The sequence below is a fragment of the Eubalaena glacialis genome, chromosome 13, assembly GCF_028564815.1.
Source record: "Eubalaena glacialis isolate mEubGla1 chromosome 13, mEubGla1.1.hap2.+ XY, whole genome shotgun sequence".
Taxonomy (NCBI): Eukaryota; Metazoa; Chordata; class Mammalia; order Artiodactyla; family Balaenidae; genus Eubalaena; species Eubalaena glacialis.
In genome coordinates, this window is record NC_083728.1 from 88,458,482 (window position 1) to 88,483,454 (window position 24,973).

At 42.5% G+C, this 24,973-nt stretch overlaps 1 protein-coding gene across 1 annotated transcript in view; it reads right to left on the minus strand.

The window, feature by feature from the left end:
• Window positions 1-9,286: 9,286 nt before the first annotated feature.
• LOC133103805 (cytochrome P450 3A29-like) overlaps window positions 9,287-24,973 on the minus strand; it is a 42,162-nt gene continuing 26,475 nt past the window's right edge. Inside the window, exons 10-13 of the mRNA XM_061209339.1 lie at window positions 23,419-23,579; window positions 20,748-20,974; window positions 12,058-12,220; window positions 9,287-9,382 (exon numbers count right to left, since the gene is read on the minus strand). Of these exons, the coding sequence (XP_061065322.1) occupies window positions 9,287-9,382; window positions 12,058-12,220; window positions 20,748-20,974; window positions 23,419-23,579 (647 nt within the window). The remainder of the gene's footprint in view (window positions 9,383-12,057; window positions 12,221-20,747; window positions 20,975-23,418; window positions 23,580-24,973) is intronic.

The window sequence follows — 24,973 nt, forward strand, 5'->3', positions numbered from 1 at the left end:
TTAAATTAAACCAGGCTCAGCCTTACCCAAGAATTTAATGGGAGGCTATCACTAAAACCCGGATCTTCCAAGAGGGTGGTGACCAGTGCTCTGCCCCAAACCAGAGACAAGGTGACGTCCCCTTGCAAGCCCATCGATGAGAGCTGGGGTGAGGTAGGAGAATATTTTTTCAGACCCACACACATTGCACCATAGAGAAAGCCCCTCCTCCATGCCCCGAAGCAGAAGCACTTCCATAGACTTCACAGCAAAGGGAAGAGGAGGAGGAGGACATCCTCAGGGCTGCTCACTTTCTACTCCATCCTGGAGGGTCTCTTTCCTGATAAACTAGCCACTAACATCTCTACCACCCTGCATACCGTATAAAGTTCTTTCATGTCTCTCTTAATTGATCGTCATGAAAACTCTGTGAGATAAGCAGTATTGGGATTATTTAATTCCCACTTGACAGATGTGGAAATAGAAGCTCAGGGTTCAGAAAAGTCCTGCCCAAGCCATTAAACCATGAATACAGATCACAGAGCCAGATCTTGCGATTCTAAATTGTGCCTATGGCTTGTTTGCTTAGATTCAAGGGGCCTCCTGAAATAACTTTGCAGGTTATGTCATCTTCCCATGGGATAAATATTTCCTTCCACACATCCCATCATGCTTCCACTCTTGTTCCAAATGCTGCACAGCTGGTTGTGACTACAAAAACGATATGCACATCCTTCTACCCGTTACTAAGTTGGGTATTCACTGCACTTTTGGTGTCAGCAGTTAGAGGATGTAGCAAATGGTTCAGACATGTCACAATCAGAATCATTTGGGTTTCCAGGAGAGCAGAAAGTAAAAAGTGATGAAAAGGAGTAAAAGAGGAATCAGAGAATAGAGGCAAATATCGGACAACCATATGGAAGGGAATGAATGAAACAGGAAGTGTAAGATGAAGGAAAAAAACGGGGGTCTTGGGGCATGTAGGAAAAGAAAGGAAAAGCATTGGTCTCTCCTCATTGCTGCAGTAACTTCCTAACAAGTTTTGCTTGACTCTGTGCTGGCCTCATCCAGGGAATTCCCTTCTTAAGCCACCCGACAGAGCCTGGTAAAACACAGAGCTTGTAACATTCCTCTGTGGTTCAAATCCCTACAACCACTCCCATCATCCCCAAGATAAAATCTAAGTGCCTCAGGACAGTATCTGAAGACTCTTCTTCATCTGGCCAAGAGTGGCTTCTTCAGACTTGTCTTGATCCCATCTCCTCATGCATTTGGCCAGAAGGAGAGAAGGGGAGAAGGCATTTCTGGATGTGAGAGTGGCCCATCTTACCATCATTATCATTGTTGAGTATGCTTCTCATTTCTTTGTTGAAAAAGACAGGGTCTAAATCAAGCCAACTTTCTTACTGCTAATAAAGGAGTGATCAGATCCCAGGCCAACATAGGGATCCTCTGCTTCTAGGGTCGATGTCCCACCCTGGTCTGGTCAACAGGGGGCTGGAGAGCATGCAAGGCCTCTGGAAAGAGCTACTGGGCTTTGCAGGCACCATAGTGACCTGTCTTGTACTTGATAGGGTACAATCCTGGGATTTGAACATTTTAACTGAGGTAAAACTCATATGGCACAAAATTAACCATTTTAAAGTGAACAATTTAGTATCCTTTAGCACATTCGCCATGTTGTCCTACCGACACCGCTATCTAGTTCCAAAATATTTCCATTACACCAAAATAAAATTTGTGCCCATTAAGCACATACTCTCCACTCTCCTCTTCCCAGGCCCTGATAACCACCAATGTACATTCTCTCTTTATGGATTTGTTTATTCTAGATGTTTCATATAAATGGATTCATGTAATACGTGGCCTTTTGTGTCTGGATTCTTTCATTCACGTTTTCAAGGTTCATCCCTCTTGCACCATGCATCAGTACTTCACTCCATTGATGGCTGAATACTATTCTATTTGTTTATGAAAAATTTAATTAACAGTCAATGTAGGGCTTCCCTGGTGGCGCAGTGGTTAAGAATCCGCCTGCCAATGCAGGGGACACGGGTTTGAGCCCTGGTCCAGGAAGATCCCACATGCCACGGAGCAACTAAGCCCATGTGCCACAACTACTGAGCCTGCGCTCTAGAGCCCGCAAGCCACAACTACTGAAGCCCCCGCGCCTAGAGCCCGTGCTCCGCAACAAGAGAAGCCACCGCAATGAGAAGCCTGCCCACTGCAAGGAAGAGTAGCCCCCGCTCACCGCAACTAAAGAACACCAGTGCAGCAAGGAAGACCCAATGCAGCTAAAAATAAACAAATAAATAAATAAACAAAAATTAAAAGTTCCCTTAAAAAAAAAATAGTCAATCTAAGAAAGAAATAGAAAATTTTATTCGAACCAATCTGAGGATTATAACCTGGGAGACAATCTTTCAGAAAGCTTTGAGGACCGTTCCAACCATTAGAGGTCAAAGCATAGTTATGTAAGTTTTTGAGTCAAAGGGTTATACATCAAATGACATATTGACAGTTTACACAAGCCAGATCTGCACATTGCAACCTCTTACAAGATTAAAAGGATTGTTATCTCTAAGGAGTTATCTTGCTGGCACCAGAGAAAATTGCTCTTGACGATGAAGCAGGCATTCCTGTGTCTTCTAAGGAGGTCTGGTTAATGCACATGCACAATGCACTCTAAAGGGGGAGGGTGGTGGCTTCCCTGGTGGCGCAGTGGTTGAGAGTCCGCCTGCCAATGCAGGGGACACGGGTTCGAGCCCTGGTCCCGGAGGATCCCACATGCCGCGGAGCAGCTGGGCCCGTGAGCCACCATTACTGAGCCTGTGTGTCTGGAGCCTGTGCTCCGCGACAAGAGAGGCCACGATAGTGAGAGGCCCGCGCACTGCGATGAAGAGTGGCCCCCACTTGCCACAACTGGAGAATGCCCTCGTGCAGAAACGAAGACCCAACACAGCCATAAATAAATAAATAAATAAAGGGGGAGGGTGGCCCAAATGGCAGAGAGGGAATTTTTTTTTTTTAAGATTTTTTTTTCTTTTGATGTGGACCATTTTTAAAGTCTTTATTGAATTTGTTACAATATTGCTTCTGTTTTCTGTTTTGGTTTTTTAGCCGCGAGGCATGTGGGATCTTAGCTCCCCAGCAGGGATCCAACCCACACCCCCTGCGTTGGAAGGCAAAGTCTTAACCACTGGACCACCAGGGAAGTCCCGGCAGAGAGGGAATTTAATGTATGAAAATTTTTTTTCTTGTCTTGCCTTAAAAATAAGTTTGTTTCATCATATTGTATACAACATATACAACAATTTGTTTATCCATTCATCCATGGATTTTCCTTGTTTCCAACCTTTTGCTTTTGTGGATAGTGTGGCAACGAACATGAAGATACATGTACTGGTTTTGAGAAACTGTTTCCAATTCTCTGTTATCTCCCCAGGAGTGCAGTTGCTGGGTCATATGGTAATTCTATGCTTACCTTGCTGAGGAGTGGCCAAACATTTTCCATGATTGTTGCACCACTTTACAACCCCACCAGCAATGAATGAGCCGTCCAATTTCTACACATTCTCACCAACACTTGCTTTTTACCTTATTTTTTATAGCCGTCCTAGTGGCTGTGATGCAGTAACATTTCTGAAATTTTGACTTTTTGTAACCACAAAATCAAAACGTCCAAATGGTTAAGAATCTGTAAGAATTTGCCAAGGATAGAGGGGGAAACGGGGAGGAAAGGGTATGGATGGGAACCTGCCCCAGGAGGTCCCTTAGCTTTCTATGGACTCCAGGGACATCTATGCTCCTGTTGTGTAGACAGCTGGCTAGTAGGGATCCACAAAATGTGACTGGCATGCAGGCGCTGGGTGAGTTATTTAAACCCTCTCAGCCTCAGTTGCCTAATCTATAAAATGAGCATTAATAATTATGTCTTTTCCTCCTAAAGGAGCCCAGATCAGACCAGACCCTGGTCCGTGACCTGAAGGTTTTGGGGCCTGGATCTGCAAGTCGGCCTCCTGGTGGCTTTGAGTGAAGAGAACATGTGACCTTGTCCATCAGATACCTGACCCTCAGCAGACCCTCTAGAAATGTTCATTCTTATGAGCTCATAAACTGTTCAACTAGTGCTAAAAAGGACAAGAATTATAGCATAATCACAAATTATGGAATGTATCTTCTGTCAGCAAGAGGAGGAGACATGAGCTCAAGTTGTAGAGAAAAATCATTAAAATGTTGGGAGTTTGCTGAACGTGAACTCTTCATTTTTTTCCTCCTTATTGTGTACAAATGGCTCTTTTTACCACCTGGTATGTGTGGAGCCACTGAGTCATAAATGTTCAGGACATTATTTCCTGGATTCTAACTGGGGCTGGAGGTGTCTGTCCAGCTGTGTGAGTTCTGGGCCCTGAGCAGGACCTCCAGCCCCACCTCGCCCCACCTCTGTAGGACCTCAAAGCCCCCTGGGGTGATGTCCCTCCCACTCTCCTCCTCCTACCCTGGGGCAAAAATTGTTTCTGAAAAGTTTCCAAACTTGAGTCCATTGTTGGCCGAGAAAAGACAGATCCCAAGGGAAAAAAAACAACAACAACAAGAATCAAGAGAGCTCATTCCCTCCTTACAGACACGGTGTATTCATGACATTCAGCCAGGACCTCCAGGCAGTTACCAGATCCCTTACCCAGAGCTGCACGTTCCTCCCCCAGTTACTGCGGGTATTGGCTGCTACTGATTAAAGGCTGCCCCGCTCTCTAGAGACTCTCCCGGGGCCAAATTGAAGCCACTTCACCTGGGAGTTTGTGCCTTCTGGGGGATAAGAAGACCAGTCTATGATGGGGTACAAAAGGCTGGCCTGTGCCTCCAAGTGGGATCTACTCTATATTACAAATCTCTTTCAGGCTTCCTGTGGAATCAGTCTCCACAGAGACCACGTCTTCACCCAGCTTTTCCCCTTGCCCACCTGGCTCCCCTCATTCCCTTCCCCTGAGATCACTCTCTCAGTAAACTATGTGTGCCAGAGCCCTCAGGCCCTGCTTTTAGGGAACCAGACCTAAGACAGTGGCTGAGCCCGAGCTAATGTGTGCACAGTGGCATTCAGCTGAGGGGCATAGAAGCACTGAAATTCAGCCCAAACTCTGTGGGCCAAGCAATGCAAGGAATGGAGGGGCTTGTCTGATTTGCCCAAAGCCACTGATTAGTCTAGACTCCGTCCTGGACGGACGGTCCTGGGATTTTAAACTCAGGAGCTCCAGCTTCAGAGCCACTCATCGGGCACGGTGCAGTGCTACCTCCTTAGAAAAAAACAAGACAAAGAAAACTAAGGTGAGACAGGGGGAGAGCCCTATAAGCCAAAAGGTACCCTTGTGACCCCCACCCTAAACAAACAATCACAAACTTACCGAAGTGTCTGTTGAAAGACCATTTTCCTGACCCATCTCAAAGTTGTCAACCTGATATTTCACACCGCCTGAGTCTCCCACAGACGACGACACCTCTACGTGACCACAATATGACCTCCAAGTCAGGAAGTTAACGCTGACACATCACTGCCGTCTAACCTCAGAGCCCCCAGTTCCCCACCTGTCCCAACAAGGTCCTTGTAGCAGAAGGACCCAGCCCTCGAGTTGTGTTTAGGCATCGCCTCTCTGTAGTCTCCTTCGTCTGGAACATTTTCAGTCTATCTTTGGTTTTCATGACGTTGACTCTTTCGAAGATTCCAAACCAGTTACAGACGAGGAGGAGAATCTTCCTCCGTTTGGGTTTGTCTGACTCTTTTCAGGATTTCCTTCAGGTTTGCCTCCTTGGCAGGAATATCACACAGGTGAGGTGAGTTCTTCTCACTGCGTCCCATCAGGTGAAGCACGATCAAGTCACCCTGTCCCTGATGCTGCTGTCTGATGAGGAAAGGAGTGTCTGCCAGGTTCCTCCACTCTGAAGTTACCCCTTCTGCTCTATAATTAATGGGTATTTTGAGCAGCAATACTTTGAAGCTATGTAAGTTTCCTCGTCAAATTGCAATTCATCCATTAATTTATTTACATATATCTGTAGGTACTCATGTTTTCCTATTTTCTTGAATGGCTTAACAGCTCTTACTATCCTTATTTATTATGATGCTCACATTGTCTCTGATTTGGGCAGTGGAAGCCCCTCAGGCTGGCTTCTGGGTCCTTTGGACACATCCCCCTCAATGTTTACATTTCCTTGCTTTCTAGCCCAAGACGGTCCATCGTCATCATGTACTTTCCCAGCCCTGGAATCAGCCATTTCTCTAAGGAGCCCAATTCCTTTCAGTGGAAAATGATATTTATAATCCAAGATCTGGGCACAAGGTATGCTTATTGCTATTAGGATGTTACTGTTTCTACACTATATCAGTGGAAAGCAATAGGTGTTATGTGTTTTTGTAGCTACACAAACACACACACATACCTATCTATCTATATCTGTATCTCTCTCTCTGTCATCTGTCTATCTATCATCTATCTATCTATCTATCTATCTATCATCTGTCTATATCATCCAGCCTGCTATCATCTATCTACATAGAAAAGCATGGATTTAATATGACCCTGCAATCCCACTTCTAGGCATATATCTGGAGAAAAACATGGCCCAAAATGATACATACACCCCAGTGCTCATTGCAGCACTATTTACAATAGCCAGGACATGGAAGCAACCTATGTCCATCGACAGAGGAATGGATAAAAAAGATGTGGTACATATATACAATGGAATATTACTCAGTCATTAAAAAGAATGAAATAATGCCATTTGCAGCAACATGGATGGGCCTAGAGATTGTCATACTGAGTGAATTAAGTCAGACAGAGAAAGAGAAATATCGTATGATAACCCTTATATGCAGACTCTAAAAAGAAATGATACAAATGAACCTATTTACAAAACAGAAACAGACTCACAGACTTAGAGAACAAGCTTATCATTACAGAGCGGGGGGATAGTCAGGGAGTTTGGGATTGACATGTACACACTGCTATGTTTAAAATGGATAACAAACAAGGACCTACTGTAGAGCACAGGGAGCTCTGCTCAATGTTACGTGGCAGCCTGGATGGGAGGGGAGTTTGGGGGAGAATGGATACTTTATATATATGGCTGAGTCCCTTTGCTGTGCACCTGAAACTATCACAACATTGTTTTGTTTTGTTTTGTTTTGTTTTTATAAATTTATTTACTTAATTATTATTTTTTTTAATTTTTGGCTGCCTTGGGTCTTCGTTGCTGCATGGGCTTTCTATAGTTGCGGTGAGCGGGGGCTACTCTTCGTTGCCGTGTATGGGCTTCTCATTGTGGTGGCTTCTCTTGTTGCAGAGCCCGGGGTCTAGGTGTGCGGGCTTCAGTAGTTGTGGCTTGTGGGCGTTAGAGCTCAGGCTCAGTAGTTGTGGCGCACAGGCTTAGTTGCCCCACGGCATGTGAGATCTTCCCGGACCAGGGCTCGAACCCATGTCCCCTTGCATTGGCAGACGGATTCTTAACCACTGCATCACCAGGGAAGCCCTCACAACATTGTTGATCAGCTATACTCCAATATAAAATAAAAAGTTTAAAAAAAAGAAAAGAAAAGCATGGATTTACACTGATACATTCAGTTTCAATCGCTGACTCCACGGGGTTTATTCTGGTTTTATCCCTCTCTGAATCAGTGACTCTCTTCTCCAACAGTGAGAATTCTGCCTTCCACCATCCTTTATATATTTACTTACTTGATCACCTCTCCTTTATGTACCCAATCTATGATCCATCCCTTTCCACTCATGATGCCCCCTCCCCTCATCCTACTTGGGTTCTCCACACCCTAGTTAGGCTCTGGCTGCTGTTACAGGCCACCCCTTTGAGTGGGTATTTTGGGTTCCCACACCCACGCCGGGCTGCCATCCCTGTGGACACCCTCTACTCCCTACTTTGTCTCTGACTTGGAGTCACTGTGCCCCCTTCTCTGCTCCCGCCCAGCAGTGTGAGTTGCCCACCTTCTGTGTCCCACTTACTGGTTTAGGGCTGGATTATCCAGGAGGGCAAGGCAGGGGAAGGAAAAGGGAGGGAAGGGGCAGAAAAGGGAAAGGAAGAGCCCTGTGCCGCTTCTGATACCAAATGAAACTGACCAGTGCTTATAGCCTTTCTGCCCAATCAACTGACCAATCAGCCACCTTTATTCCACGTTCATTGCATTAAGACAGTTGGGAGTCGAGGATGGAATACAAAGAGGTATGAAAACATACGTGCTCCGGGACTTCCCTGGTGGCGCAGTGGTTAAGAACCCGCCTGCCAATGCAGGGGACATGGGTTTGAGCCCTGGGTCCGGGAAGATCCCACATGCCACGGAGCAACTAAGCCCGTGCACCACAACTACTGAGCCTGCGCTCTAGAGCCCATGAGCCACAACTACTGAGCCCGCGTTCTGCAACTACTGAAGCCCGTGCACCTAGAGCCCGTGCTCTGCAACAAGAGAAGCCAATGCAATGAGAAGCCTGCACACTGCAATGCAGAGTAGCCCCCACTCGCCGCTGCTAGAGAAAGCCCGCGCGCAGCAAAGAAGACCGAACGCAACCAAAAAAAAAATAAATAAATAAATTAATTAATTAATTTTTAAAAAAGAAAGAAAGAAAACATATGTGCTCCAAAAAAGGTAGATTTAAACTATAACGGTAGATTTAAAAGGCAGATTTCTAAGCACTGGGCAAAGTCACAGTCAATGAACTTTTACCTATTTAATATGTCAACCTGGAGTTTTTAAAAGGCCCCACCCACCAGGGATTGTGATGGTCAAAAGCATTTAGTCCCTGAATCTCTCTGATTCTGCTGTATACATTCCCCCTAATGTGCACAAAGGCATCAGATAATACTTTTGTAAAGAGGTGTTTATTGACTTGCTCAATGTAATATTTAATTTAGAATATTCAAAATAAAATCTGTGAGATAAATGTCACTACTTCAGTCACCACAATCATTCTTATTTTCATTAGAGTTTGTGAGAAATTTTCATTCTGATCAGTGCTCAGGAGGAGTAGATGGTACTAAGTGGAGGTGGCTGGAGATGGTCCTAGGAGAACCCATGAAGTTGAGTATCCGGCACTTACTTGTCACCTCCTTTATATGACGCAATATATAACACTCCACATAGACAATGAGAAAGCTAAATGATTGGGCAGAATACCTAGTCATCCATCAAGGGCAGTAGGTGAAGCCCATCTTCATTTAATGGTTTTATCACAAAGTAAGTAAAGTCTCAGGTGTTCTCAGATACGGCTTCCTTGAAGATCAAAGCCCACGTCCTTCGAGAAAGTCAGGCTCCACTTATGGTCGCATCTCTTGACACAACCTTTAGGACAACAGGTTTTTCCACTTGCGTAAGTCCTTGAGTGAGCAATTTCAGGGGGATCTGCAACATTTAAACAAACACATGAGAACCGATTAATGGAGCCCCACCAACAAAAAAAAGCAAAGTAGACGAGATACATTATGGACGATAATGCTTTACAAACATGTAAAAGCTACTGTTAGCATCATGTATATTTGATTTTTTTAAACTACCGATTCAATATGTTTGATAGATAGAGGGACAGATATAGGGACAGCCAGGATATCTATATTTTCTTGATTGAATGTTAATAGTTTGTGTCTTTCAGAGAATTGGTCTATTTAACGTATATTATAAAACATATGGGAATACAGTTGTTCACGGTATTCCCTTATCATGTCCTATCAGAATTTAACTTCCATTTTTATTGCAATATAGTTGACTTACAGCAGTGCATAAATTTAAGGTGTACAGCATAATGATTTGACTTACATATATCATAAAATTATTACCACAGTTTTGTTAACATTCATCATCCCATATAGATAGGAAAGGAAAAGAGAAAGAAATAAATATTATTTTCCCTTTGTGAGAACTCTTAGGACCTACTCTCTTATACCATACAGAAATATTAACAATAGTCATCATGTTTTGCATTATAGCCCTAGTACTTATTTATAACTGGAAGTTTGTACCTTTTGAACACCTTCATTCAATTCTCCCTACCTATCTTTGATTCTTTATATTTATTCTATAAGCTGTGTCAAGAGGGATAGTGAAAGAATTCATCCATCATTCATTCTGCAAAATATCTATTGAGCATCTATTCTGTACCAGGCTTGATACAAAATCAGGTTGGCCTGTGTTCTTTATTGATTTAAATTTTAAGCAAAAATACTGAGTTTTAAAAACATATCAGATTATTAGGCATTATGGCAAAATTTCTCGGAAAAGGATATAGAGGTAATTTTGTGTATGTTGGAACTTACAAGGTAATCCTGAGTAGGTATTACAATTTTAATTGTAAGCACATTCCTCAACTTCTAAAGCGTCCAATCACCTCTCCCAGTAGAATCCACCCAGTTTCATGATGGGAAGAGGTTGTTGTGAAGCATTATGTCTGTTTCTTAACACCTCCTGGCTCCAAGTGTAGTGCAAATGGTGAACTTCTGATGACCACAGTGTTTGGTCTGAGACTTTTAGCCCCTTTCTCACCCAGTCACTCCTTCAGAGTTGGGGGAACCAACAGTGACCTTCTCATCTCAGTTGACTGAAAGGCAAGCAAATTGTTGTGGACGGAGAAGCCCCAGCCTGCGGATGCCTGGGTGGAGCTTCAGGGAGCATCTGCCCTTCCCAGGTGTGCCAGAGGCCCCCTTTCTCTCAGGGCTAAGTCCCCTGTCTGTACACACCTACAGTACGGACACACAGATGCCCACAAGTAAAATGGAAACCGTCTCTATCCTCCCCTTCCCTGAGAAAGCCTACTCAAGTGGGGCAGCTGCTGACTAAATGTGTGACTCCTAGAAATAAGCCTTAGTACAGGGCCGTGCTTGATATGAATGAACAATGGCAACTGTTCTTTGTGCTCCTCAGAGGAGAGATTCCAGATCTTTCTATATACGTAACACCTTGTATTTTCAAATTTCATATGACATACATATACTTCCCCTGCAGACAAATAGACACACACACACTAAGCATGTACTTACATGTCATTTTTTTATATTTTAAAAGTTCAAGCTGAACATAATTTGTGTCCCAGAACTCTAAATCAACTGAAAGTCACTCTTCAAGCATTTACCGGATGACTGCAAGGCAGCATTGGGAGTTTATTAAAGGAATAAAATGAGGAGCTAGAGTTAAGGGCATTTTTAGGGGCAAAGAAAACATAAGAACCAAACTGGATGGTTCCATGACAAAGTGTTAAGTTAGGTGGTAGGATCCACGATGCCAGACTGTGGGAACTGATAACAGAGCAGAGGGGAGAGTGGGCTCTGGACTGGGTGGGGAAGGCTCCAGGGAGGGGCTTGGGATTGAACTAGAACTTGAAGGGGGAAGAATAGAATGGGGGCAGGGAAGAGCACACAGAGAGTTATTATTAGAATGTAAAGGGAGCCCATCTTGATGGCAGCAGGACCCCTGGAAGGTGAGGGGGCTGTGGAAGTCCTTCACATCTGGCAGAAATGCTTTCAATCAGGGGTTCTCACTGTGGCTGCACAGGAGAATCAGTGGGGCCGCTTTGAATGCCACACTCCGGGTGAATTATTTTAGAAAGTCTGAGATGACGTAGGCATCAGGGCTTTTTTAAAGCTCCCCGTCAATTTCGTTATACAAGCAGAGGCTGAGAACCGCTGTCAGGAGAGCTTCTGTAAGCTCTGGCGGGGAAGAGCATCACTGAAAAGCCATGACTGTTCAGTTTGTGCTCTCATGACTGTGCACACACTTCCCTGCATTCCAGTGGACTTGAAACCAAATTTAAGATGTTTCTGAAGTTCAATGCACTGTGTATAATCATCTCATGCTAACTGCATTGACTCTAGATGACCTTTATAGTTGGGGCTTTATAAAGCCACAGACTTAGCCCTCCATGGATGATTGACAATGAAAGATTTCAGATGGCTCCAAACAGATTCTCTGGCTAATAGAATAAATTATTCTTTGAATTGATAACATGCTTAGATATATAGAGACCCATCAGTTAAAAAAAAAAAAAACTCCCAATAAAATGTTATTCATGCAGAAAATTAACTACTGACCTGTGTTTCTTTACAAGGTTTGAAGGAGAAGTTCTGCAGGATTCTGACGAGAGCAAGTTTCATGTTCATGATAACAAATCTCATGCCAATGCAGTTTCGGGGTCCAGTTCCAAAAGGCAGGTATGTGTAAGGATTTATGCTGTCCTTGTTCTTCTTACTGAACCTGTAATCATAAAAGTAGATGAAACAAGTTAATGAAACAGAAAAACCACAAGAGCTCCAGATCTGAGGTTTTAACTTAACTCTTGGACCAGTAGCATAAGAGATATCTGTGTGGTCTAGTCATTGAATCCTGCTGTGGTTATTTTGTGTGAGAATGGAAAGTTCCAGATCCTTCCCATTCCCCTGACTCTACAGGAACTTTCAGTCCTGTTGAGGAGATGAGATAAATGCTGTTTAAAGAAAATTTCTCTTTAAACACTAAAATTACATTCAGGGTGGTGAGATGTTCACACTCTGAATGGCAGTTAGGAAATGAGACTGACTGAAGGAAACATGGGTTCCCATCTCCACGCACACTTATGTTGGTCACGTGCTCATGGGGGAAGGAAGCTGGAGAAACATTTCTGAGTATTTAAATTGTTATTTTTCAATTGTTTTCCTCTCCTTTCCCTTCCAATTCCCTTGTGTCATTCTCTGGCTGTCTCTCTGTCTTTCTCTCCCACACACAGGGGATGCTTAGGTCAGAATATGTACATGGGCATATGACTCTACTTCAGAATAATCACTGATTTCCTTGTCTATCTGTTCCACTAGCTTATAAATTCCTTGATGGCTAGACCTCTGTTCTATTCAAATTTGACTCCTTGATATTTGAATATGTCAAGGAAAAAATGTATATTTGGGGAAAGTGATAATGGCGTTGCAGTTATGTATATTTTAAAGAGGACTTATTTTGCAAAACATTTTGTAATATTTACAGACAATGTGACTTAAAATAACATGGAGAAGGGCAGCAGTGGCATGTGGATGGGACAGACATGGGCTGATGGTTGTTAAGCAGGGAATGTGCACATACAGGTACATTGAAAGTATTTCAGGTGGCTCCACCCCCGTTTCTCGCGCTTCAGCTAGGCCCGCGCTTTTTGCGCGTCACCTCAGGGAGTGCTCGCCTAGTGAAGAAGCTCAGGGTAAAGGCACAGCCGCCAAAGCAGGAGTGAGAGCGAGTTGACGCCGGGAGGGAGACCCCAAAGAGGCCACAGCTGCAGGAGGCCAGAGGCTGGGCCACCGTTGGCCTTCCCCGAGGGCTTCGACCGGGCCCCTCAGGCCGCGCACCAGCTGAGCGCCGCCTGCCTCACGGACCCCACCCTGCCTCGCTGACCCGTCGCCCTCTTGCCAGAATGAGCTGAAGTCTGAAAATTGCTCAGCAGGACCAGGCAAAGCACGGGCCTCTTCTCTTGTGGTTTCACTTGCCAGTGACCACTATCTTGATAATTCCGTGTGGCTGACAGGGTCTTGGTGCTCCAGCCAGGTGTCAGGCCTGTGCCTCTGAGGTGGGAGGGCCGAGTTCAGGACATTGGTCCACCAGAGACCTTCAGGCTCCACGTAATATCAAACGGCGAAAGCTCTCCCAGAGATCTCCATCTCAACGCTAAGACCCAGCTCCACTCAATGACCAGCAAGCTACAGTGCTGGACACCCTATGCCAAACAACTAGCAAGACAGGAACACAACCCCACCCATTAGCAGAGAGGCTGCCTAAAATCATAATAAGGTCACAGACACCCCAAAACACACCATCAGATGCAGTCCTGCCCACCAGAAAGACAAGATCCAGCCTCATCCACCAGAACACAGGCACTAGTCCCCTCCACCAGGAAGCCTACACAACCCACTGAACCAACCATAGCCACTGGGGGCAGACACCAAAAACAGCAGGAACTATGAACCTGCAGCCTGCAAAAAGGAGACCCCAAACAAAGTAAGTTAAGCAAAATGAGAAGACAGAGAAACACACAGCAGATGAAGGAGCAAGGTAAAAACCCACCAGACCAAACAAATGAAGAGGAAATAGGCAGTCTACCTGAAAAATAATTCAAGTAATGGCAGTAAAGATGATCCAAAATCTTGGCAATAGAATGGAGAAAATACAAGAAACGTTTAACAAGGACCTAGAAGACCTAAAGAGCAAACAAACAATGATGAACAACACAATAAATGAAATTAAAAATGCTCTAGAAGGAATCAATAGCAGAATAACTGAGGCAGAAGAACGGATAAATGACCTGGAAGATAAAATAGTGGAAATAACTACTGCAGAGCAGAATAAAGAAAAAAGAATGAAAAGAATTGAGAACAGTCTCAGAGACCTCTGGGACAACATTAAACACACCAACATTCGAATTATAGGGGTCCCAGAAGAAGAAGAGAAAAAGAAAGAGACTGAGAAAATATTTGAAGAGATTATAGTCAAAAACTTCCCTAATATGGGAAAGGAAATAGTTAATCAAGTCCAGGAAGCACAGAGAGTCCCATATAGGATAAATCCAAGGAGAAACACGCCAAGACATATATTAATCAAACTATCCAAAATTAAATACAAAGAAAAAATATTAAAAGCAGCAAGGGAAAAACAACAAATAACATACAAGGGAATCCCCATAAGGTTAACAGTTGATCTTTCAGCAGAAACTCTGCAAACCAGAAGGGAGTGGCAGGACATATTTAAAGTGATGAAAGGGAAAAACCTACAACCAAGATTACTCTACCCAGCAAGGATCTCATTCAGATTCGATGGAGAAATTAAAACCCTTACAGACAAGCAAAAGCTAAGAGAATTCAGCACCACAAAACCAGCTTTACAACAAATGCTAAAGGAACTCCTCCAGGCAGGAAACACAAGAGAAGGAAAAGACCTACAATAACAAACCCCAAACAATTAAGAAAATGGTAATAGGAACATACATATTGATAATTACCTTAAATGTAAATGGATTAAATGCTCCAACCAAAAGACATAGACTGGCTGAATGGATACAAAAACAAGAACCATATATATGCTGTCTACAAGAGACCCATTTCAGACCTAGGGACTCATACAGACTGAAAGTGAGGGGATGGAAAAAGATATTCCATGCAAATGGAAATCAAAAGAAAGCTGGAGTAGCAATTCTCATATTAGACAAAATAGACTTTAAAATAAAGACTATAATAAGAGACAAAGAAGGACACTACATAATGATCAAGGGATCAATCCAAGAAGAAGATATAACAATTGTAAATATTTATGCACCCAACATAGGAGCACCTCAATACATAAGGCAAATGCTAACAGCCATAAAAGGGGAAATCAACAATAACACAATCAGAGTAGGGGACTTTAACACCCCACTTTCACCAATGGACAGATCATCCAAAATGAAAGTAAATAAGGAAACACAAGCTTTAAATGATACATTGAACAAGATGGACTTAATTGATATTTACAGGACATTCCATCCAAAAACAACAGAATACACTTTCTTCTCAAGTGCTCACGGAACATTCTCCAGGATAGATCATATCTTGGGTCACAAATCAAGCCTTGGTAAATTTAAGAAAATTGAAATTGTATCAAGTATCTTTTCTGACCACAACACTATAAGACTAGATATCAATTACGGAAAAAATCTGTAAAAAATACAAACACATGGAGGCTAAACAATACACTACTTAATAACCAAAAGATCACAGAAGAAATCAAAGAGGAAATCAAAAAATACCTGGAAACAAATGACAATGAAAACATGACGAGGGGGCTTCCCTGGTGGCGCAGTGGTTGAGAATCTGCCTGCTGGTGCGGGGGACACGGGTTCGAGCCCTGGTCTGGGAGGATCCCGCATGCCGCGGGGCAACTAGGCCCGTGAGCCACAGCTGCTGAGCCTGCGCATCTGGAGCCTGTGCTCCGCAACAAGAGAGGCCGCGATGGTGAGGGGCCTGCGCACCGCGATGAAGAGTGGCCCCCACTTGCCGCAACTAGAGAAAGCCCTCGCACAGAAACGAAAACCCAACATAGCAATCAGTCAATCAATAAATCTTTAAAAAAAAAAAAAAAAAAAAAAACATGACGACCCCAAACCTATGGGATGCAGCAAAAGCAGTTCTAAGAGGGAAGTTTATAGCTATACAAGCCTACCTCAAGAAACAAGAAACATCTCAAATAAACAACCTAACCTTACACCTAAAGCAATTAGAGAAAGAAGAACAAAAAAACCCCAAAGTTAGCAGAAGGAAAGAAATCATAAAGATCAGATCAGAAATAAATGAAAAAGAGATGAAGGACACAATAGCAAAGACCAATAAAACTAAAAGCTGGTTCTTTGAGAAGGTAAAAAAAATTGATAAACCATTAGCCAGACTCATCAAGAAAAAAAGGGAGAAGACTCAAATCAATAGAATTAGAAATGAAAAAGGAGAAGTAACAACTGACACTGCAGAAATACAAAGGATCATGAGAGATTACTACAAGCAACTATATGCCAATAAAATGGACAACCTGGAAGAAATGGACAAATTCTTAGAAAAGCACAACTTTCTGAGACTGAACCAGGAAGAAATAGAAAATATAAACATACCAATCACAAGCACTGAAATTGAGACTGTGATTAAAAATCTTCCAACAAACAAAAGCCCAGGACCAGATGGCTTCACAGGTGAATTCTATCAAACATTTAGAGAAGACCTAACACCTATCCTTCTCAAACTCTTCCAAAATATAGCTGTGGGAGGATCACTCCCAAACTCATTCTACAAGGCCACCATCACCCTGATACCAAAACCAGACAAAGATGTCACAAAGAAAGAAAACTATAGGCCAATATCACTGATGAACATAGATGCAAAAATGCTCAACAAAATACTAGCAAACAGAATCCAACAGCACATTAAAAGGATCATACACCATGATCAAGTGGGGTTTATCTCAGGAATGCAAGGATTCTTCAATATATGCAAATCAATCAATGTGATACAGCATATTAACAAATTGAAGGATAAAAACCATATGATCATCTCAATACATGCAGAAAAAGCTTTCGACAATATTCAACACCCGTTTATGATAAAAACCCTCCAGAAGGTAGGCATAGAGGGAACTTACCTCAACATAATAAAGGCCATATATGACAAACCCACAGCCAAGATCGTTCTCAATGGTGAAAAACTGAAACCATTTCCACTAAGATCAGGAACAAGACAAGGTTGCCCACTCTCACCACTATTATTCAACATGGTTTTGGAAGTTTTAGCCACAGCAATCAGAGAAGAAAAAGAAATAAAAGGAGTCCAAATCGGAAAAGAAGAAGTAAAGCTGTCACTGTTTGCAGATGACATGATACTATACATAGACAATCCTAAAGACTTTACCAGAAAACTACTAGAGCTAATCAATGAATTTGGTAAAGTAGCAGGATACAAAATTAATGCACAGAAATCTCTTGCATTCCTATACACTAATGATGAAAAATCTGAAAGAGAAATTAAGGAAACACTCCCATTTACCATTGCAACAAAAAGAATAAAATACCTAGGAATAAACCTACCTAAGGAGACAAAAGACCTGTATGCAGAAAACTGTAAGACACTGATGAAAGAAATTAAAGATGATACAAACAGATGGAGAGATATACCATGTTCTTGGATTGGTAGAATCAACATTGTGAAAATGACTATACTACCCAAAGCACTCTACAGATTCAATGCAATCCCTATCAAACTATCAATGGCATTGTTCACAGAACTAGAACAAAAATTTTCACAATTTGTATGGAAATACAAAAGACCCCAAATAGCCAAAGCAATCTTGAGAAAGAAAAATGGAGCTGGAGGAATCAGGCTCCCTGACTTCAGACTATACTACAAAGCTACAGTAATCAAGACAATATGGTACTGGCACAAAAACAGAAATATAGATCAATGGAACAGGATAGAAAGCCCAGAGATAAACCCATGCACCTATGGTCAACTAATCTATGACAAAGGAGGCAAGGATATACAATGGAGAAAAGACAGCCTCTTCAATAAGTGGTGCTGGGAAAACCGGACAGCTACATGTAAAAGAACGAAATTAGAACACTCCCTAACACCATACACAAAAATAAACTCAAAATGGATTAAAGACCTAAATGTAAGGCCAGACACTATCAAACTCTTAGAGGAAAACATAGGCAGAACACTCTATGGCATAAATCACAGCAAGATCCTTTTTGACCCACCTCCTAGAGAAATGGAAATAAAAACAAAAATAAACAAATGGGACCTAATGAAACTTCAAAGCTTTTGCACAGCAAAGGAAACCATAAACAAGACGAAAAGACAACCCTCAGAATAGGAGAAAATATTTGCAAATGAAGCAACTGACAAAGGATTAATCTCCAAAATTTACAAGCAGCTCATGCAGCTCAACATTAAAAAAACAAACAACCCAATCCAAAAATGGGCAGAAGACCTAAACAGACATTTCTCCAAAGAAGATATACAGATTGCCAACAGACACATGAAAGAATGCTCAACATCACTAACCATTAGAGAAACGCAAATCAAAACTACAATGAGGTATCACCTCACACCAGTCAGAATGGCCATCATCAAAAAATCTACAAACAATAAATGCTGGAGAGGGTGTGGAGAAAAGGGAACCCTCTTGCACTGTTGGTGGGAATGTAAACTGATACAGCCACTATGGAGAACAATATGGAGGTTCCTTAAAAAACTAAAAATAGAACTCCCATACGACCCAGCAATCCCACTACTGGGCATATACCCGGAGAAAACCATAATTCAAAAAGAGTCATGTACCACAATGTTCATTGCAGCTCTATTTACAATATCCAGGACATGGAATCAACCTAAGCGTCCATCAATAGATGAATGGATAAAGAAGATGTGGCACATATATACAATGGAATACTACTCTGTCATAAAAAGAAATGAAATTGAGTTATTTGTAGTGAGGGGGATGGACCTAGAGTCTGTCATACAGAGTGAAGTAAGTCAGAAAGAGGAAAACAAATACTGTATGCTAACACATATATATGGAATCTAAAAAAAAAAAAAAAAAGGTTATGAAGAACCTAGGGGCAGGACAGGAATAAAGATGCAGATGTAGAGAATGGACCTGAGGACACGGGGAGGGGGAAGGGTAAGCTGGGATGAAGTGAGAGAGTGGCATGGACTTATACACACTACCAAATGTAAAACAGATAGCTAGTGGGAAGCAGCTGCATAGCACAGGGAGATCAGCTCGGTGCTTTGTGACCACCTAGAGGGGTGGGATAGGGAGGATGGGAGGGAGACGCAAGAGGGAGGAGGTATGGGGATATATGTATATGTATAGCTGATTCACTTTGTTATAAAACAGAAACTAACATACCATTGTAAAGCAATTATACTCCAATAAAGATGTTAAAAAAATTTTTTTAAATAAAGTATTTCATAGGCTTGTGCCTATAGAATATTCCTGTGTACGTGTCAAATCACACATACTTGTGCATATTTTAAAAATTCTCCATAATGGGCTTTTTTCCTAACCTTTGGATTTCTCACTGCCTGGTCCAGTCCCTGACCCACAGGTGAGCATTTATTCTCTGCTTGACGACTGAATGAATCAAAGGGAAGTACAGTGAGTGGTCTCTGGTTCCAGGTTCGTGAAGTTGCAGGACAGGGAGCTACTGAGCTTGGAGGAACTGCAGAGGTTCCCTGGCCCAGAAAACAGAGGACTTGGTCCACTCTGACTCTTCTGTCAATAAGTGCTATGTGTCACCATCGTGCTAGCACTCAGGACACCATGGCAAACAAAACAACTCTTGGCCATCAGGGAGCTGATAGGGTGTAATAAAGGTCTAGATCTCAGGTACTGGCCTAAAAAGTTCATTCCAAATTTTGCTTACCATACACTAAATGGGAGAGCATTACCTCTTTCCAGGGTCCAATCTGTGCCCATACCGGATCTTGGCTCTGAATTCCCAGAAGAGGATGCTCAAGACCCGTCCAAGGAGGAAATCTCAGACATCTAGAGAGCAGATGACTTCACTTTGGAAAATCACCAAATACTGAGGTAGAAGGGACCTGACCCAGGTGTGCAGCCACAGACAGAACCAGGGCACCTGTGTGCACCTCCGTCCTCAGTGAGGCTGCTTGAACCATCAGGGATGAGACCTCTAGGTGGCCAGCCTGCACTCTCACAATAATGCTAGAGGAAATGTAGCCAATGTTTAAAAATATGGAATGTGGGAACATGGGGTGAATTCAGAGAGCTAAGAGAGAACAGAGAGAAAGGCTTAAAGGAAATAAAAAGACAGTGGTTAGGTAAATTATGGCATATGCATACAAACATATACACATAGAATGTTGTTTATACTTTACTGTTAAATAAAATAAGAAGTTCAAAACCAAATAAAGTATAATACCATCCTGTTTTTAAAATCTATATATGCATAGAAAAATGTCCATAAGGACATATATCACATTATTAATGAGGCATATCTTAAGGTATTAGGAATGTAGACAGCTATAATTTTCTTTTTCTAGTCTATAGTTTGTATAATTTTGACTCACATAATGAACACCCTTAAAGAGAAAAATCTTCCAACAATAAAAAGATATACAAATAAATTATTGCATGATCACCCATTTGTCAACTATAATAAGAGTTGTCAAAATATGCAAGCACCAAAAAGGATCAGGGTGGGTGTCCTTTCCTCAGGGTCTTGTACCTTTCAGGACGGAACTCCTCAGGCTCTGGCCAGAGCTCTGGGTCGTTGTGAAGAACGAAGAGTGGAACCACCACTGTCGTCCTTTTGGGAATGAACACCCCATTGACTTCCACATCCTTCTTACAGACCCTCTCAAGTCTACCAGCAATTGGGAATATTCTGAGAGTTTCATTCAACACCATGTCAAGATACTCCATCTGTACCAGAGCCTCGTAGGTGGGAGGCGCCTGGGAAGAGAAAAAGAGATTTTGATAAATTAAGATTTCGGATCAACCTTCAACTCCATCTGTGTAGTCCTACTGAAATGTTAGGAGCTCCAGGGAATAATTTAAATTGGTAGAGGACCTTAGCATTTATAGACATTTTAATATCTATCATGTGCTTTGACCTGCTCAATGGCCCACAGAGGTGTGTAGAGTAGTTATGACTATGGGAGATGTTAGGACAATGCCCTAAACAGGGCCTGAAATCCCTCACGTTATCATCTAGTGTATTTTCTTTCTCATGAGAACAAACGTGACCAATAGACTATGACCCTTAGTCTTAAGTGAAATAGGCCAAAGTCACTGTTTCCTTTTGAAAGTGAGGCCACACATCTGTACCAAGGAAAGAAATGTATAAAAGAGCAAATCCCCTGTTCAACATAAAGGTTTTTAGTTGAAAACTCCTGACTGCTAATTCTTTTCATTATACATATAAAGTTTGGAAGCACTATGTTATATGAAAACTCTATAAATAATTTGGGGAGAAACGAGTTCCTTTTTAAACCAAATACGAAAACAAAGAGCAAGATTGGGTGCTACAAGGAACACAATTTCAGATCCAGGGAAAGTTACAAGAGGATGAGACCCCTACCCTCAGCCACAGCCTCTGTTGCTGGAACAGTCTCCTATTGTCCCTGCAGGGGTGACTGTAAGGTCTGAAAGTCTAAACAAGCCACTCCAGCCCCAGAGGCCAGCTCTCCTCACACCACAAAGAATTCCACTTTTGGCAGAGATCTGAGACCAGTGGGAGTGACACGTGGCTGTCACGTGGGGTTATATTTAAGGGGCAACATTGTAAAGGGTAAGAGTTGGCTCAGGAGACAGACACCCTGGCACATAGGTTGGCGTTTTCACCACTAGGTACACGACTAGTATGTGAAAGTATTTCATCTCTCTGTCGCTCAGGTTTCTGAAATGTTACATGGAGATAATTAGAGTTGACACTTCATAGGCTTGTGTGGCAGAGACACTCACTGCTCACCCAGTATCCACGCAGTCCCTGTATTTCCCAGCCCACTTGAAGTTACAGGAAACCAGCTTTGCCAATGGGCTGTGAACTGAGGCGATTATGTCAGTTCGGGGACAAATCATTTGAAAAGCCAGTGAGCAACGCTCGAGTCCCTTATTCCCCAGACAAGAGGAAGTCCTCATGTGCCAGATGAGGCAGCTACAGGAAGGTGGAGACTCTTAGCCTGTATCCCTGAGTAACGCTGTGGAGCAGAGCTGCCCGCTCCCATCCTCCGCTAACAAGCCATGTTGGTCATGTAGACGTGGGTTAGAAGTAAACCTCTGCTCTGTAAAGCCACTGAGATTTGAGGGCTAACCTGTTACTGAGGCATAACCTAGCTTCTCCTGACTTATACAGAATTTTATGAAGGTTAGATTCATTTATAACTAGAAAGTACTTAGATAGACATATATTGTAAGAAGCAAATGTTAGCCAATAGTGTTGTTATTATAAGTATTATTATAAAAAGGGGAGAACACAATGCTTTAGCTAGCCTGTCTCTTAGTGACCTTTTCACCTTATTGCATCAAAAGAATCCCAATATGAGATTTACCAGAGAAGACAGATCATCTCTAACTTAGGTAGCCACTACAATCTATCCTTATCTTGTATTTGAAGGACTCAGGATTCTGAAAGGTGATAAAACTTGTCTAAAACCACAGCCAGGACTCAAACTCACGTCCTCTGTTTCCTACTTTAAGCCCTTTGTTGTTACGAGGCTCCTCCTAGTCAGCAGTTTACCCAGGGCGGTAGACTGAATTAATGGTCCCAGTTCTCCAGCCCTTCCTGGGTCCATGCCCTTTGTTATCTAACCCAGTGGTGCCTCCCATTCTGACTCACGTTGGCCAGGTGACTCACTTTGAACCAGTGGAAAGTTGGCTAAGTGTGGTGCTTGCAGAAATCTGAAAGTCACCCACATGATTGGGCTTCCTGCTCGTGCCATCTGCCATTGCCCTGAGAAGCAGACATGTAGAGTATGAGACACATGTGGAGCACGTGTGGAGCTGAGTCACCCCAACTGCGTAGCCAAGGCCAGCCTACATCAGCCAACACCCAGAACCAAGGAAGTCCAGCCATATCAACAGATAACTAACTATGCAGACACTGGAGCAATAAATGCTTACTGTTAGATGCCACTGAGGTATTGTGATTTTTACATGGCATACTGTAATATATGATATGCCAGTACCAGCACTTTTTCCACAGTACTTATATTCCTGTGTGTACCACACATAACCTATGTTTTTCCCTTTGCTTTGTACGCTTTAGATCCTTCCTAAATAGCACAGGTTGAAGATTTGAGGCTCATGCTTTTTGCAAATATATTCTAAGAAGTGATGAGGAGGCATTCTTGCTAAGGCTTCACCTTCCCCCTCTCTCTCCAGGTATCATCACTCACCTTATTGGGGAAAGTTGCATCAATCTCCTCCTGCAGCTTTTGCTGGACATCAGGGTGAGTGGCCAATTCATATATAATGAAGGAAAGAGAACTGCTAGTGGTCTCGTAGCCAGCAAAAATAAAGATAATACTTTGGGCCGTGAGTTCTGTGTCAGACAGAACTAAAAGGAGAGAAGAGACATTTTAGATAAACCACATCAATATAAAACATCACAGTTTAGATGATGAGAAATCCAAATGAAACTGCCAAATCCCTAGCGGGAAAATGTAAAAGCAATTGAAAATTAAACTAGTAGTGCTTTGCATTCTCATGTCTTCCTTAAAGAGCCAGAAAAAAGCAAGAATTGTCTGAATCCAGTTTTCCCCAGTGTCTATACTCTCCTCGGCCCCTGCTCCTGACTACGCCACCTCCCTCACGGCACAGCTGGGTAATTTCAAGAGACAGCATTTTTGTCTAACTTACACAGTACTATTAGTATGTCCCCTGGAGAATCCCAAAAGTGCTTTAGCTGTAATTAATATGGGGTAACATTCTCTTCCAGAATAATTTAAATTATTCTAGCTAAAGTAAAACTTGATTCTTTGGCAGATTTTACAAGACTAAGGCTGTATTATAGGGAAAATGAAGTTATCTTTTATCTAAACATGTTTGTGGGAACTTAAGAGAACAACATAAGGCTGTTTCTACTCAAAGTCTGTTGACGGACCATGAGCATCACCAACATCCGGGAGCTTATGAGAAATTCAGAGTCTTCAATCCTAAACTAGAACTACAGAATCAGAGTCTGAACTTTCACGATATGTGATGATTTGCTAGCAAAACCTGGCCTGAGAAGCATGGATTATACATTTGACAGGCATCAGGCAATGGAAGACCTGGGGCATAAGTCTTCTCTGGGGGATCTCAGATATGTACGGAAGCTACAGAGATTGACTAAAAGCTAAAAGAGTTGTGATTGACCCTAGTCTAATCAATGGCATTAAAGTAGCAGAAGGAAGAATGTGTCCCTAGAAGGGTATTTGTCAGCACGCAATATAGAAAAATAGGGTCCAGGGAGTGGAATTAGCAATGCTTATTCAATCATGGCCTGAATGTCATCTTCTCAGCACACGCCCCCTCTCTTTGCTCTCCTTTAGCCTCACTAAACAGCCCATGTAATTATAAATATGTCTCTCTTTTTATTTTCTCCCAAGAGACCAAGCGTGATCAGGCTCTTATCTATTTGATGGGACTGAAGTAGGACCTTTAGTTACTTAGAGCACTCAGATCAACGTGGTATCTGCCCCAACCAAGCAATTCACACACACACACACACACACACACACACACACACAAACAATACAAAATGAGTGTGAAAAAGATCTACACATAGTTTTAGATATATTTATAGTGGTGTGCTGGTGTCAGCTCGTCCCTGCTCAAGAACAATTTTTTAAAATTCAAGAATTTTGTGAGATGGTTGTCAAACCATTCATAGCTTGAAATTAACCACATGGGAGTATTCATGTCATGGAATAAACTAAAGATCAGGGTTCTCTTGTTTGAAAGAGCAAG